The sequence below is a fragment of the Salvelinus alpinus genome, chromosome 18, assembly GCF_045679555.1.
Source record: "Salvelinus alpinus chromosome 18, SLU_Salpinus.1, whole genome shotgun sequence".
In the NCBI taxonomy this organism is placed as follows: domain Eukaryota; kingdom Metazoa; phylum Chordata; class Actinopteri; order Salmoniformes; family Salmonidae; genus Salvelinus; species Salvelinus alpinus.
In genome coordinates this window covers 22,456,227-22,471,372 of record NC_092103.1, presented here as the reverse complement: position 1 = coordinate 22,471,372, position 15,146 = coordinate 22,456,227, and the positions used below count along the sequence as shown (strand labels likewise).

The 15,146-nt window shown below is 38.2% G+C and overlaps 1 protein-coding gene across 5 annotated transcripts; it reads left to right on the top strand.

Annotated features, from left to right (window-relative positions):
- The first annotated feature begins 148 nt into the window (after positions 1 to 148).
- LOC139544010 (uncharacterized) lies at positions 149 to 9,755 on the top strand. Of its 5 annotated transcripts, none has more exons than XM_071350667.1 (11): positions 149 to 310; positions 490 to 525; positions 803 to 1,102; positions 1,203 to 1,496; positions 1,622 to 1,720; positions 6,467 to 6,565; positions 6,819 to 6,908; positions 7,016 to 7,043; positions 7,136 to 7,176; positions 7,261 to 7,292; positions 7,432 to 9,755. In XM_071350667.1, exons 1-11 carry the CDS (start codon positions 283 to 285, stop codon positions 7,591 to 7,593), a joined length of 1,209 nt encoding a protein of 402 aa, XP_071206768.1. In that variant the 5' UTR covers positions 149 to 282; the 3' UTR covers positions 7,594 to 9,755. The 5 variants fall into 5 exon arrangements, with proteins under 5 accessions (XP_071206768.1, XP_071206767.1, XP_071206771.1 ...); XM_071350666.1 differs by having other exon boundaries at positions 6,804 to 6,908; XM_071350670.1 differs by lacking the exons at positions 149 to 310; positions 490 to 525; positions 803 to 1,102; positions 1,203 to 1,496; positions 1,622 to 1,720 and adding exons at positions 4,771 to 5,155; positions 5,335 to 5,370; positions 5,648 to 5,947; positions 6,048 to 6,341 and having other exon boundaries at positions 6,482 to 6,565; positions 6,804 to 6,908.
- Positions 9,756 to 15,146: the final 5,391 nt, after the last annotated feature.

Sequence of the window (15,146 nt, the reverse complement as noted above, 5' to 3'; positions counted from 1 at the left end):
AATCACAAGAGTTCTCATATTTGAAATATCTGTGCTGTAGTTACCTATATTTTCAGTAAGTTCAATGTAGGGTGGACCACATGCACAGCCCTTTAGTGGTCAATGAAAATAAGGTCATTTTCTTCAGTGTCACTAGTGATCTGTCACAACATCACACGTGAGTCTCCATATCCTCCTCTGTAGGTTTTTCTGTGTCCTACCAAACACACATCAGTTTTCTCACATCACAATCTATGTGTGGAGTTCACTTCACTGACGGAAGGAAGGAAGGAAGTGGAAAATATGTCTTTGTCTTATATTCTTCTCATTTGTGAGTATTCAATTATTTTGGTCTTTGGATCAATATCTCTTTACACGGATTTTAAGTTTTGGTAATATGTTACTTAATGTATGCTTCATAACTTGTTCTAAGTATGTATGACACTTTATTATGCTTTATAGTAAGGCTTGTAAAATGTCTCACTAAGTTGTTTTTTACCTTGTTCGAAGATGTTGCCGGTGTTGCGGTAAAAGAAAGTTGTGCAGGTACATATTAACAAATGTCACTTATTTAATTGTCCAGCTCAACAGCTATTGATTTATTTCAGGCAAAAAACTATTTTTTTGATGACAGATTTGTACATTACTTTTCATAACTAATATAGAGTAGCACAATGCTTAAAGTGCCATATCTTTGTTAAAAACTATATATTTTTAGTTGCAAAGAGAGAGACAAGGAAGTGATACTCCACATGCAAACACATTCTGAATCAAGATTCTTACTGCTCACAATTTCATATATTCTCTCTATTTCTCTAAACAGATTCAGTTCCCACTCCCACTATTGTAATTTCCCCTGCGTACATCAATGTAGCTACACCTGTTACAGTACGCTGTGAGTCACCAGAAGGCACAGAGTGCAATTTCTACAGAGATCAGGAAACCAAACCTATAAGAAAAGTGGATTACAAGCAGGGTGCTTGCCAGTTCAAGTTGTTATGGAATGAGTTCAAAAAGTGGAACAAGACTGAAGTAGACCTCAGCTGTGTAATTCTACAGAACAAAGAAGGTAAAACGATCAAAACCTCTAAACCTAGTGACGCTCGAAGACTTAATGTGGGTGGTAAGTGACAGATTTACAGTACTCCAAAGCACATGTTTACCAGAGTACACTTCCCACTTGTTAAATTACTTCATAAATTACTTTCACAATTTACTGACAGATCCAATTGGAAAGCCCAGAGTTCATGTGGAGAAGATTGTGAATTACCTCAATCTTCGATGTGAGGCCAAGGCTGGCACCTCATGCTACTTTTATCTGAACAATGGTGATTCACACTTTAAAAAACAGCCCTACAAAGACAATGTCTGTGTGGGGAGAGTGGCAGAAGAAGAACTGCAGAGGAAGAGGAGCAGTGCTGGAGAGATCTTCATCACCTGTACTGTGGAGCTGGTGGTAGAGGGTGAAAATACTGTGACATCACAGCATAGTGAACCCCTCGGTATCACCATAGATGGTGAGGAAGACTAGAGCCCATCATTTTCTGTGATTTCAAATGTGTCAATCTTCTGTCTTTCTATTGTTGTATTGCAAGACTAATATATTATTATTGTACACATATCAATTTTTTATTTATTTCAGTTGTAAATCCTCCATTAGCTACTAGTTCCCCATCAGTGTTCAGTGTAATCAAACCTGTTCAGGAGAAGACAAGCAGCAATGTCACAGCCGAAGGAAGAGGTCAGTAACATTGGTTTGGTTTTAGATTAACTGTGAAAATATTATCATGACATTCCTCTGTCTGTCTAGTACTGTATTGCAAGACTAATACTGTATATAATTATTGTACATACTGTGTATATCATTGTTTTATTTATTTTGGTTGTAAATCCTCCTGGAGCCACCAGTTCCATCTCACTTGGAGAAGATAGGTCAGTCAGTAGTATAACTGCCCAAGGAGAAGGTGTATTAAATAAACATGGTTATTGTGAGCTCAGTTTGTTGAAATACATCAGCAAGTGCCTATTCAGATCCTGTTTTTGATAGTGATGTCCCTTTCCCTTCCAGAATCTGTCTCAGAAATCCCCTTCTACCAGTATACCAGTCTTCGTGCTGTTGTCTATGTTATCATTCTGCTGATGGAATTTGTTCTGTGTCTTCTCAAATCAAATCAAATCAAATGATATTAGTCACATGCGCCGAATAGAACAGGTGTAGGTAGACCTTTCAGTGAAATGCTTACTTCCGAGCCCCTAACCGACAGTGCAGTTTAAAAAAATACGGATAAGAATAAGGGATAAAAGTAACAAGTAATTAAAGAGGAGCAATAAAAAATAGCAATATATAGAGGGGGGTGCCTGTACAGAGTCAATGTGCGGGGGCAACGGTTAGTTGAGGTAGTATGTCCATGTAGGTAGAGTTAATTGAAGTGACTGTGCATAGATGACAACAGAGAGTGGCAGTATAGACGTGGTGCATGCCTTCTCATACTCACACAAATTGTAACTGATGTAGGAACTTCATTTGATTACTCTTTTGTTTCTGAGAATGTACCTGCACAGCAGGAAATGCCTACTTGCAGTGCATTTGAGATTTAAAAATGCTTCTAAAGTTTGTAATTTCCGCTTTGAAATTTTCAAACTTGATTTGCCCTAAAAGAAATCTATCAACCCCAACAAAAATATCCATTCATTTTCATCCACATAATAATTCACATTTCCTGTTGCTGCCGGATTATTTTCCTGCTGTAGCAAACTGGCTCAAATTAAGATCCTACATCTGTTTGTTGTTCCAAAGGCTTTTGTCATGTCTTTTAATAGCTATACAACCTGCCCGTATGATTTGTTTTCATCATACTTGTATCTCTGAAGTTGATCCGCAAGGCAATGTCAAACGGAGGTAAGAGTGGTCTATATATTCAACAAAATGTACTCATGCATGTTTTTATATTATCTGTTTGAATGTGCTGGTGAATTGTCGTGTCTTGACCAAAACCCATCTAAGCTGCAATATGTGTGTGTAGAACAATGCTCTTTACTCCCCACTGCTTGTTAATGTATTTTGTATTATGCAAAGTGTTTCATGTGTAATGAGTTCATATGTCTGAAATACAGCAATTTTATCAGCAATTCCTTTTTTTCTGCTCATGGATGTTGTGTATTCCAGTTGAAATAAAGCTTGTACAGTATATTGTAAATCTTGTTGAAAATGTTTATTTTCTTTGGAAGTTGAGGAGCCACTCTGAGAGGAGACAGCATTGTGTTTAGATTACACAGCAGTTGAGTTTCAAAGGTCTTCAACGATCTTCAACGGTCCGATGTCTCATGATGTTCACTGTTGTACCTGAGCTTTAGCAGAGTGTGTTGAGTCTGTTTGTCACGTAGATGTGACCACAGTGAGAGTACTGATCATACAGGTACACTTCTATTTCTAGAGACGAGGAGAAGGCACCAACATCACCCCAGCAAACAACACCGCAAACGGCTTGCTATGCATATTTTCATATTCATACTGTATGTCTATATCCATCAATAGAAATGACTTGTCAGAGAACATGAAGAGGTGTGGAAAGACACAGTAATGGAATTGTGGTCATGATCTAAGCTAAGATGTGCTACAATAAGCCATTGTGCTGCAACTGGTAACCTAACACTCTGTCCCTAGCCCTCAAACCCAGATGGATGAGAATAAGATCTATCATACTACAATTTAAATAAATAACATGCCTGTTGTATAATTTTTGGATATATTGCAAGATTCACATAAAAAATATGTCCAACCTTTAAAAAGAAACTGGTGCGTCCTACAAGGAGTTGACGTCAATGTTATCCAGTACTATAACCGAAATCTTAATTATTTGAGGAACAATCCATAACCTTTCCTCCTGTGGTTTACCAAAAAATGTGAAACAATTTATTGGTGGTGATGAAATAAAAAACAACTGAAATATATTTGGATTCCTGTTTTCCATTTCTTCAATGCTTGGATTTGCTTCCAAAAAACTAAGTTTGCCAAAAATACACAAAAGTAATGTGAACTATGGATGCAATCCAAGCCATGACTTAGTTGGCACAGACTGGTTACTCTGACTGGAAATATGTATTATGTAAACTAAACAGACATGGATCAAGGTATCTGCCATTTCCTCATTTGAAGAAGCATTAGTCACCTCCATTACAAAGCTGTGAAAGTCGTGGGGTGAAAAAGCTCAAACAAGAAACTTTCCATCAAATTCTCCATCTTCAAATAAACCCAATAGATCAGTAACTGAACTAATTTGATCATGTCAATATGTGTGTTGTGTTGGGTTCTGAGAATATAAAAATATACTTATTCATGTCACTGATGGAGTGCTGAGGTTTAGAGGGTCTACAGCAGAAGTTATTGGTTTTAGGTGGAAGGTATATAGTGTGTGCAATTAAGCTTGGAATGTGTTGAGTGCAGGGAAGTGATTGCATGCGGCAGACATTGATGAAGGGAGAGAGCCATTGATTAGTGATGGAGGGGGGTTGAGGTCAGGTCAGGTCACCTTAAGGGAGAAGTAAAAGTTCATGGCCCGTATCACTAGTGTCCTGCCTAGCAGTAAAGAACAATGTTTGACAGATATGTAGAAGGAGACTCAGCCTATGAGGAACAGTTACATATCAGTGCTTGTGTGAAAATGTTTTTTGTCTAATTGGGAAGAATAAACATGGTTAAGCTTTTATAATGTCTGTTGAGTTTTTATACTCTGAGAAATAGAACCTAACAGTTGTTAGGGTGATGTTGCTGTTAAGCTACTGCATATCTAGTTTTGGTTTTGTTTATTTGTGTTTGTATAGTTTAAAGTAACTCTTTGAAAAGTCAACTAGTTTATTTTATCAATTAATCACAAGAGTTCTCATATTTGAAATATCTGTGCTGTAGTTACCTATATTTTCAGTAAGTTCAATGTAGGGTGGACCACATGCACAGCCCTTTAGTGGTCAATGAAAATAAGGTCATTTTCTTCAGTGTCACTAATGATCAGTCACAACATCACACGTGAGTCTCCATATCCTCCTCTGTAGGTTTTTCTGTGTCCTACCAAACACACATCAGTTTTCTCACATCACAATCTATGTGTGGAGTTCACTTCACTGACGGAAGGAAGGAAGGAAGTGGAAAATATGTCTTTGTCTTATATTCTTCTCATTTGTGAGTATTCAATTATTTTGGTCTTTGGATCAATATCTCTTTACACGGATTTTAAGTTTTGGTAATATGTTACTTAATGTATGCTTCATAACTTGTTCTAAGTATGTATGACACTTTATTATGCTTTATAGTAAGGCTTGTAAAATGTCTCACTAAGTTGTTTTTTACCTTGTTCGAAGATGTTGCCGGTGTTGCGGTAAAAGAAAGTTGTGCAGGTACATATTAACAAATGTCACTTATTTAATTGTCCAGCTCAACAGCTATTGATTTATTTCAGGCAAAAAACTATTTTTTTGATGACAGATTTGTACATTACTTTTCATAACTAATATAGAGTAGCACAATGCTTAAAGTGCCATATCTTTGTTAAAAACTATATATTTTTAGTTGCAAAGAGAGAGACAAGGAAGTGATACTCCACATGCAAACACATTCTGAATCAAGATTCTTACTGCTCACAATTTCATATATTCTCTCTATTTCTCTAAACAGATTCAGTTCCCACTCCCACTATTGTAATTTCCCCTGCGTACATCAATGTAGCTACACCTGTTACAGTACGCTGTGAGTCACCAGAAGGCACAGAGTGCAATTTCTACAGAGATCAGGAAACCAAACCTATAAGAAAAGTGGATTACAAGCAGGGTGCTTGCCAGTTCAAGTTGTTATGGAATGAGTTCAAAAAGTGGAACAAGACTGAAGTAGACCTCAGCTGTGTAATTCTACAGAACAAAGAAGGTAAAACGATCAAAACCTCTAAACCTAGTGACGCTCGAAGACTTAATGTGGGTGGTAAGTGACAGATTTACAGTACTCCAAAGCACATGTTTACCAGAGTACACTTCCCACTTGTTAAATGACTTCATAAATTACTTTCACAATTTACTGACAGATCCAATTGGAAAGCCCAGAGTTAATGTGGAGAAGATTGTGAATTACCTCAATCTTCGATGTGAGGCCAAGGCTGGCACCTCATGCTACTTTTATCTGAACAATGGTGACTCACACTTTAAAAAACAGCTCTACAAAGACAATGTCTGTGTGGGGAGAGTGGCAGCGGAGGAACTGCATAGGAAGAGAAGCAGTGCTGGAGAGATTTTCATCACCTGTGCTGTGGAGCTGGTGGTAGAGGGTGAAGATACTGTGACATCACAGCATAGTGAACCCCTCGGTATCACCATAGATGGTGAGGAAGACTAGAGCCCATCATTTTCTGTGATTTCAAATGTGTCAATCTTCTCTCTTTCTATTGTTGTATTGCAAGACTAATATATTATTTATTTACACATATCAATGTTTTAATTATTTCAGTATTAAATCCTCCAGGAGCAACTAGTTCCCCATCAGCGTCCGGTTTAAACACAACTGATCAGGAGAAGACAAGCAGCAATGTCACAGCCCAAGGAAGAGGTGAGTAACATTGGTTTGGTTTTAGATTAACTGATAATAGTCCTATGAACTTCAAATTGCAAGTTTATTGAATGACTCCACTTCTAAATGTACAGGTATTGATACATTTCCAACATCTATAAACTGTTAAGTGTCTCGATAGTCGCTATTAGTAAGACTTATTTGCACTAACATTCTAGTCATTGTAAGGTCAGGTTATACTGTATAGATGACTCACTGTCAGTGATCCTTCATTCAGTTTCTTCACTTCCAGTGTTCCTCATCATCATCATTCTGGGTGCTGGTTCCCTTTTCCTGGTTCTGCTAGCTGGGTCTGTGCTGTGTGTTCTCCAACGCAAGTGTGGTGCGTGCTTTCACATAGGTCTTCTCATATCCCATTCTTATTTTGTTCCAAAGGCTACTTTGAGTTATTTTCAAAATTGCTAAATTTTCTCTCTGTATCTTTTGAAGGGGTTCAAGGCAGGCCTGTAAATACTGGGTAAGACTGGTGTATTCATTTTAGATTCAAAGAATTTTTTCTTTATTCATGCACTACTATATCTTTCTGACTGTACTGCATTGTCTCGACAGAAGCCCACCTGAGCAGCAAGACCAAACCCCACCTTGTGTCTGTGAGTATGAGAGTTAACTAAACCACCAACTTTATCTTCTTTTGTTCAATGTTTTATTTTCCCTCATTCTCTCATTTTAAACAGATTCTGTCATCACAAAGCCGTCTAGGGATGAGGTGAGTTGGTTTGAACCAGTGCAGTGTGAAGTAGCCTAATATGCACTTTACTTCCACGATATCAAGCAATATTGCCAAACGCAACAATGACAACCCTACCGTGCACACAGCTCAAAGTGACTTGAGCTCTCTCTTACAGGAAGAGGACACTAGTCTGCAATACGCTACAGTGACATCTACTGGTGACCGAGCTAGTATTCAATATGCAACAGTGAAATCTACCGGTAACCAAGATGGACCTGGGCGCACCAAGATCAAGTTTGAAATAGCTGGAGAGTACGCCCTCTTAGCAGAATCATAGAAGAAGAAACATTTACTGATAACATTTTTTGCCTTAGTTTACAGTTATAATCCTATCTTTCTTTCTTCATATTGGATCATAATTTACTCATAGTGCAAAAAATACTGCCACAACAACAAAGACTAAAGATATCTACTCCTTTCTGAAAACAAGCAGCTTCAACTATTTGCATTTTAGGTTCGATTAAATAAATGAAAAATAAACTTTGTCTGAAACGTAAAATAAATATTTTCCTAAATTGAGTTACCCAATCTAGTCAGCAGTCACCAATCAGTAGTCACCAATCTATTTCCCTCCTTGACAAGAGTCAATAGAGACTCAAAGCCACAAGAAGGTGGAACAAATGTTAAACTTTGCTTGTTAAATCTCTACATCTCTCTCTCCTTTTCTGATCTCTTGCTCTCTACATCTCTCTCTTTAACCATGTCTGGTGTATATTAGTATTCAGTGGTGGAAAAAGTACCCAACTGTAAAACTTGAGTAAAAGTAAAGATACCTCAATAAAAAATGACTAAAGTAAAAGTTAAAATCACCCAGTAAAATTTTACTTGAGGAAAAGTCTATACGTTTTTGGTTAAAAATATACTTAAGTATAAAAAGTAAAAGTATAAATCATTTCAAATTCCTTATATTAAGCAAACCAGTATGCACCATTTATTTTCTTTTTCACGGAAGGCCAGGAGCACACTCCAACACTCAGCCATCATTTACAAACAAATCATGTCAGTTTAGTGAGTCCGCCAGATCAGAGGCAGTAGGGATGACCAGGAATGTTCGGTTGATAAGTGCGTGAATTTGACTATTTTCCTGTCCTGCTAAGCATTCAAAATGTAACGAGAACTTTTGGGCGTCAAGAAAAATGTATGGAGTAAAAAGTACAATATTTTCTTAAGGAATGTAGTTAACTAAAAGTAGAAGTAGTCATTAATATGAATAGTAAAGTATAGATACCCCCAAAAAACTACTTAAGTATTACTTTAAAGTGCTTTTAGTTAAGATATAATCAAGGTATACTTACAGTATGTGCCTTTACTTCCACCTGTTGATACACTACCTCCACATTTCCTCTCTCAGCTTCCTGATTTACATATGTGCTACTCTGTGGACCCCACCTCCTCCTGTAGTCTGTCAACATCTGTTCCACTCAGACCAATTACATTCTCATACTGGCCTATAAATATATGTGCAAAGGTTTAAAGATGTGATTCATTTGAACAAGTATACTTGATGCATATGTAAATGAACAGCTTTCTTGATTTATAAGTAAATTATTCATGTGCAAAGCTTCAACTAGAGACAAATGAAACCCACATGATAATTGCAGCAATTCAATAATATTTTAAATATATTTTTTGCAATTACAAGCGGTTCCTGCCAGTTAGGCCTGGTTAGGCCCAACCTAATCTCAAAAACCCAGAACAAAATCTTGCATGAACATAACTCTCAAAACGCCTGTGCTCCCGACAGAGGTAACATGTTTGTTACGGATCGTAGGACGGAATATGCCCACCCAGATAAGTCTTATCTATACCTGCAATTGGAGCACATTACAAACCTATGACAGCTATAGTTATGAGAGTGCATTGAAAATTATGCACCATCACAAAAGGGAGCTTTTGTTTCACCATAAAAGTAGAGAGGAGAGACACAAAATACAGTGTGTCACTCTCACACTCACTACTGTGGCATTGCCTGAGTCATTATCTACAGCCAACAGCTTCTGTGTATATTTCTAAAAACATTTTTGAGGACATGGGAAAATAGTCGACCCCGTAAGCAAATCTCATTTCCATATATCCTGTTTCACTTCTCTCTCTGCATTATAATAATAACAGGTGGCAGGTTTGGGACCTTCAAAGAACTCTTAACCATGATCCAATGAATGTGCTGCTGGTGCCTTATGTGTTAGTTATGTATTATTAATAATATCATTATTGTACTGTATAATAAAATGTTAAATAATTTACTTTCATAACAATATCCCTAATTGTACTTTTGTTGGAATGACAATGAACTACATTTCTTGTAGTCTCTCTTGACCTACAGTTAACAGATGCAGGTACGTTTCTCCCCTTCTCTTGCTTGTTCAGTCATTCAACATTAGGGATGCACTTTTGTGATTTGCATGGTTATCAATGGCTGGGAAATAAATGTTGAGCTCTTTAAGAAGGGAATAATCTTGCATTTTGAATTAGTTTTAGAACGGACACAAATCGTTGTTTTTTCACTATGATGTTATCATACCTATCTTTCCTCAACTATCTCTCTCTTTCCTCAACTATCTCTCTCATTCCTCATCCGTCAAGGGGACAAGGAGAATCAGACAAACACTTGGATTACCCAGGAGAAGAAGCACCAGATCTCAGTAAGCCTGAGGTTTGTGACCCTGACTGAAGTGGTTGAGCTGAGCTGCGAGTCCTCTGCCCTTGTAGAGGGTCAGCAGTGTTTGTTCTATGTGGATTCTAAACTCAAGGAGCTTGGTCGCTCAAATGCCAGCCACAACCAATGCTCCCTCTCAGTAATGGGGTCAGAGCTGCTTGGGTGGAAGCCCAGAGGGCTGTGGTCAAAGGTCACCGTCCAGTGTCATTATTAAGAGGAGGAGGGCGTCCACTCACCTCCCAGCAAAAATGTCACAGTGGTGGTGTGGAACACAAGTAAGAAAGATTACATGAGAAATGTAATGCATAGATTCCTGATTTAGGTCATTCATCCATTTGGTCAAAAATAAAGCATTTCTCTGTTACAGACATGCTGACTAAATACATCATCGGATGTATGGCCCTGATAGGATTCATAATTCTACTTGCAGTATTCATATTCTGCATCACCTGTCTCCTCTCACTGAAAGCAAAGAGTATGTGAACCTGGGATCTAACAGCCTTTTAAACGTATTAGCAAAACCGATCAGACAGAATCACTCATGTATTCCATTGTTTTACTCTCATAGGGAACGGACGCCTCGTCATAACAAGGTGAATATTGTTGGTTGTGTGTTGAACAGTATGATTATGACAGCATACAGAACATACAGTTCAAATGTGAATGCCTTTCTCACCTATCCATGTCTTTCAGATCGTCCAGTGTCCAGACATTGCAAGGAGACCCTACCCTAACAAGTATGTATGATGATGCCACAGTGAAGTGTACGTGTGTAGGCCTATTATTATGGAGATATTTACCACAGTCCCGTTTTAACATCACATTTCTGTGATTCTGTTTACACAGCAAGTGACACAACAAATCCTGCAGAATCTCCACAGGAAAAGAAGGCAATACCATGACATAATTATGTTTTTATGTAGCTGCCTCATGCTCTTCCTCTACTTTGCCACCATAGTGCTTTTTTGGTTTTCTGTGCATAAACAGTACAGTGGGCTGGCACACAACATATAAGCATGTTATAAATGAAAAACAGTTGGAATTGTGATGTATTGTAAGGATTTGATGATTTGATGTTTTCTTTCAAATAGTGATTTGTCCTCATCCCTTTGTTGCAATCACAGGAAGGTGAAGATGATTTGTGATATGCCCCCGTGTCCCATGCTGGTGCTCCTCCATCCTACTCAGTCATGTTTGAGCAAGGCCATGACTATGCCACAGTGGTCATATACTGACCAGCATGTGCCGACCTGAATGGACATGAAAGGACTTCCACATGGATAGATTGTTTGACTTCAACACCCCCATTTCAATTTCCTTTCCAAAAAATCAATTGCATAAATTTATTTGCAATGTAGTTTTGATCATCCAATTTTTCACTTTAAGAGAACAATAACGTTTTTGTATTCCACCATAATTTCTGTTTGTCTTGTGTGCACCTGTCAGTCCCAGTCGCGAGAAACAGTAACATAGCGCACGCTACTTTTCGCTGACCAGGCACTCATCTTTGCTTACCTGCTGAATGCTTCTAAATGTAAGCCATTTACTTAAAGTAATAATGACTTCTTAGGCTACTCTCTCATTTCTCAATTAAATTGAAATCATATGTTAAGTCAGCTGCTTTTATAAATTCAACGAGGGTTAAGTCTACTCCAAATGTGCACGGTCCGTTGGTAAATTGGCATGTTTTCTAACCGTTATCTCACGGTTACAAACTACTCTACTACTACCCCACCGTAGCAATACAAGACACGTTTATACCACTAGGTGGCAATGTTGAATCGTGTTTTGCAACAATTTTAAGAGCTCCTTGTAGGCAGGGAAAACCCTTTTTGGACATTTCTGTTATTGGAATAGGCTATCATCAAAATAAATAATTCGTACAATACCATTGGAAATTAATGTTGAAAGTTACATTTATGTTCCTAAAATTTAAATTGAAAATGTATTGTCGCTGCTTCCTGTTGACAAGCCATTTTGATAAATAGCCCAATGTCAAAACACAGTCTAGAGATGAGATTAGAGAGTTTAATAGTCACATAATGCACATGGTTGCAGATGTAATTACAGGGCACGAACTCCAACAATGTAGGACAAAGTGAAGTAAAAGAACACAAATAGATAAAAGTACAATGATAAATGTCCATGGGGGGGGGGGGGGGGGGGGCAGGGTTAACGTCCATTAGAGGGGATGGGAAATGTCCAAAGGAGGAGCAGCAGGGGGAGTAGGTGACTAGTCACGACTATTCAGCATAATACATGTATATTGGGGTGAGGGCAGGGTAAAAAATGACCTTTGAGGTGGGGTGTAGAAGCCTGATGGTCTGGGGGTAGAAGCTATTGGCCAGTCTTACAGTTTTTACCATGATGCTCCTATGCTGCCTGCGTCTGAGTGATAGAAACGGGGAGAACAGTCCATGGCTCGGGTGGCAGTGGTCCCTGAGGATCGTCTTGGCCTTCCTGCGAGACCTGGTGCAGTAGGTGTCCAAATCAATAAGCAATATGCAGAAACAGTTCGTTATATATTTATAACCTAAACCTAAAATCTACTATCTTCACAAGTGCAACAACAGTAATCATCTTACTTGTATTTTTTTAAACGAGCACCTTATAAACTGCACACACATCAAAACCCTGGTGTTTGGACAAGTGGCAAGAAATCACTGATTTCGATTAGGTGGGGGGGATCAGGTTGTAGCGCTGTTGAAACTAACACAACTAAAAAACATATGGAAACTGTAGATATTTTTTACATCACTGGTTAGAGAACAACCTGCAGAAGACAGTCAGCTACATTTTGGAGTGAGGCAATTTGGTTTGGGGGTCGCCAAAACAGAAAGAGAAACGTAACACTTATTTTCCAATCACTCATATTGATATCACATTAAAATCAATTGCGTGAGGGGGAGATAAGGTTGTAAGTCCTGTTAAAACTAACACAGATCAAAAACTACACGAAATCTGGTAATAATGTGTTGCCTACAATTTGTAGAAGACAGCTAGCTACATTTTGAAGTGTCGTATTTTGATTCAAGTGGGTTGCCAATGCGGTAAGTGTAATGTAACACTAATTATTTTTACCACTGATAATGGAATTTATATGTTTAAATTAATGATTAGAATATTCAACCCTGAAACCATATAATTGTATGAAATTGATTAGAATCATAAAATTATATTCTGATGATGTGTGTAGTTTTAGTCAGAATTAGGTTAAAACAATGTATCTGTATAGTGGAAAAACCCAGACTGTCTGAGCAAGGCGTAGCTCAGGATTTGAACTTGTGTGTGTGTCTAGTAAAATACAGAAGAACAATTAAAACTGTGTTTGAACCGACCTGGCTAGGCCTTTGAGAGACTTGGGAGAGGACAGGGAGTACTTCTCAAGGTCCCCCTAATCTCGGAGGAATGGAACTGTCGGCTGGGGAGGGACACAGAGTGGTGCGAACTGTGGAGAAGGACTGTTTGTGTGTATGTATGTGCGTAGGATACCTACTGTTTGTGTGGAAGTATGTGCGCAGCTATAAAATGGATGTTTTTGTATTCTTGACTTCAGAACGTTCTCTGAATAAACTGTACTAGCCTTTTGCATAAGCTGAGTCTTTGACAAATTATTATTAAACCCATGGTCTTACAAACCTCGGGGATTGGTCAGAGCTATTGATTGACTGTTATTATCATTGGGATTGAAAATTCTCATGACAGCTTGGTCCTTCGAGCCAGATTTCAATACCTGTTTTCTGTCGTCCCATGGGAGCGCCGAAAACCGTGCACGGACGGATCGGAGATCTGTAAGTTAAAGACCTGACCTCTGGAAATTGAGGTTCCATTTCAGGCCGGTGGCAAACTGGTACACAACAGAAAACGGTGACGAAATCCAACCAACATTGAATTCTCAGCTGCAAGGTAAGGTCAGTGATCTTTATTCAGTAGTTTGGGGTTAAATTTTAAACTTACTAAAAATTAAAGCATTGATCAAGATAAATGTGAGGGAGGATTTTATCTGTAAAACTAACAGTAAGTAAGATTTGTATCGGGTATACCGTCCATATAATCTAATGTAGAGAAAGTTTAAGACAAATGTATCTATGTTAGTGTTGGCGGCACTGGGTCACAGATCTAATTAAGAAATTTCGAAGTACAGTATCTAACAGTAAGACTTAAAAGTAAAACTGGTTGAAGTACGGTATCTAACAGTAAGACCTAAAAGTAAAACTGGTTGAAGTACAGTGTCTAACAGTAAGACCTAAAAGTAAAACTGGTTGAAGTACGGTATCTAACAGTAAGACCTAAAAGTGAAACTGGTTGAAGTACAAAACGTAATATAGAAGGCGAAATAAAGTAAAGTAAGTTACGTTAGTCTAGGACTAACGGGAGTAAGTGAGATTTAAGTATAATAACATATTATAGAAACACACACATAGATTGTGAGAATTGGAGCTAATATTGAGACCTAAACAATAACTGGTCAATAAAATATTAGGCGGAAAACGTAATGTAGGAGGCGAAATATAATAATAAAAATGACAAGAAAGTAGGTCGGGGACATAATTTGTATGAATATAGATCCCCTGTCGAAATACATTTTGGAGAGGATAGTCGAGATCTACCGGAGGCGCGCAAAATAGGTCTGATTATTCCAAACAGGAGGAAGGAGGTTACACCCATAGAAAGTGAGAATACATATTACAAAATAAATGTAGTAATTGAGTGAGTACACACATAGATTGTGAGAATAAGCATAATAGTAATTGAATAAACATGGGTAGTAAATCCTCTAAGGGAATCCCGGAATTAATGGGAGATGAGAAATATATGCAGGGAAAAGCTAAGAGGAACATCTATTTTGGCCCGAAATGGAGGAAAAATAACAAATTTGACGGACGTTTAAATATAGAAAAACTGGAATCCATGATTAAACAACTATATAGAGTTTGTGGGGACAAGGTAGAGGAGCAATGGACAGAAGGGCACGACACCGCTCGTATTTGGCTGGCTGAAGCTAGAAAAAGACCGGAGGGGGCCAAGAAAAAGGGAGCTACTAAGGAGTTAGGTAGCCAGGAGCAGACAGGAGCAGACAGAAAGGACTCCCACATCTCCCACAGAGACATCACCTAAACCCAAATTATACCCCTCCCTGGCAGACCAGGGGGAGAGGGAAAATCCAGACGACG

Coding starts and splice junctions, on each gene's coding strand:
- LOC139544010 (XM_071350666.1), top strand. CDS start 283: ATGTCTTTGTCTTATATTCTTCTCATTT. Junction 526..802: donor GGTAAAAGAAAGTTGTGCAG/GTACATATTAAC, acceptor TTCTCTAAACAG/ATTCAGTTCCCACTCCCACT. Junction 7,177..7,260: donor CCAAACCCCACCTTGTGTCT/GTGAGTATGAGA, acceptor CATTTTAAACAG/ATTCTGTCATCACAAAGCCG.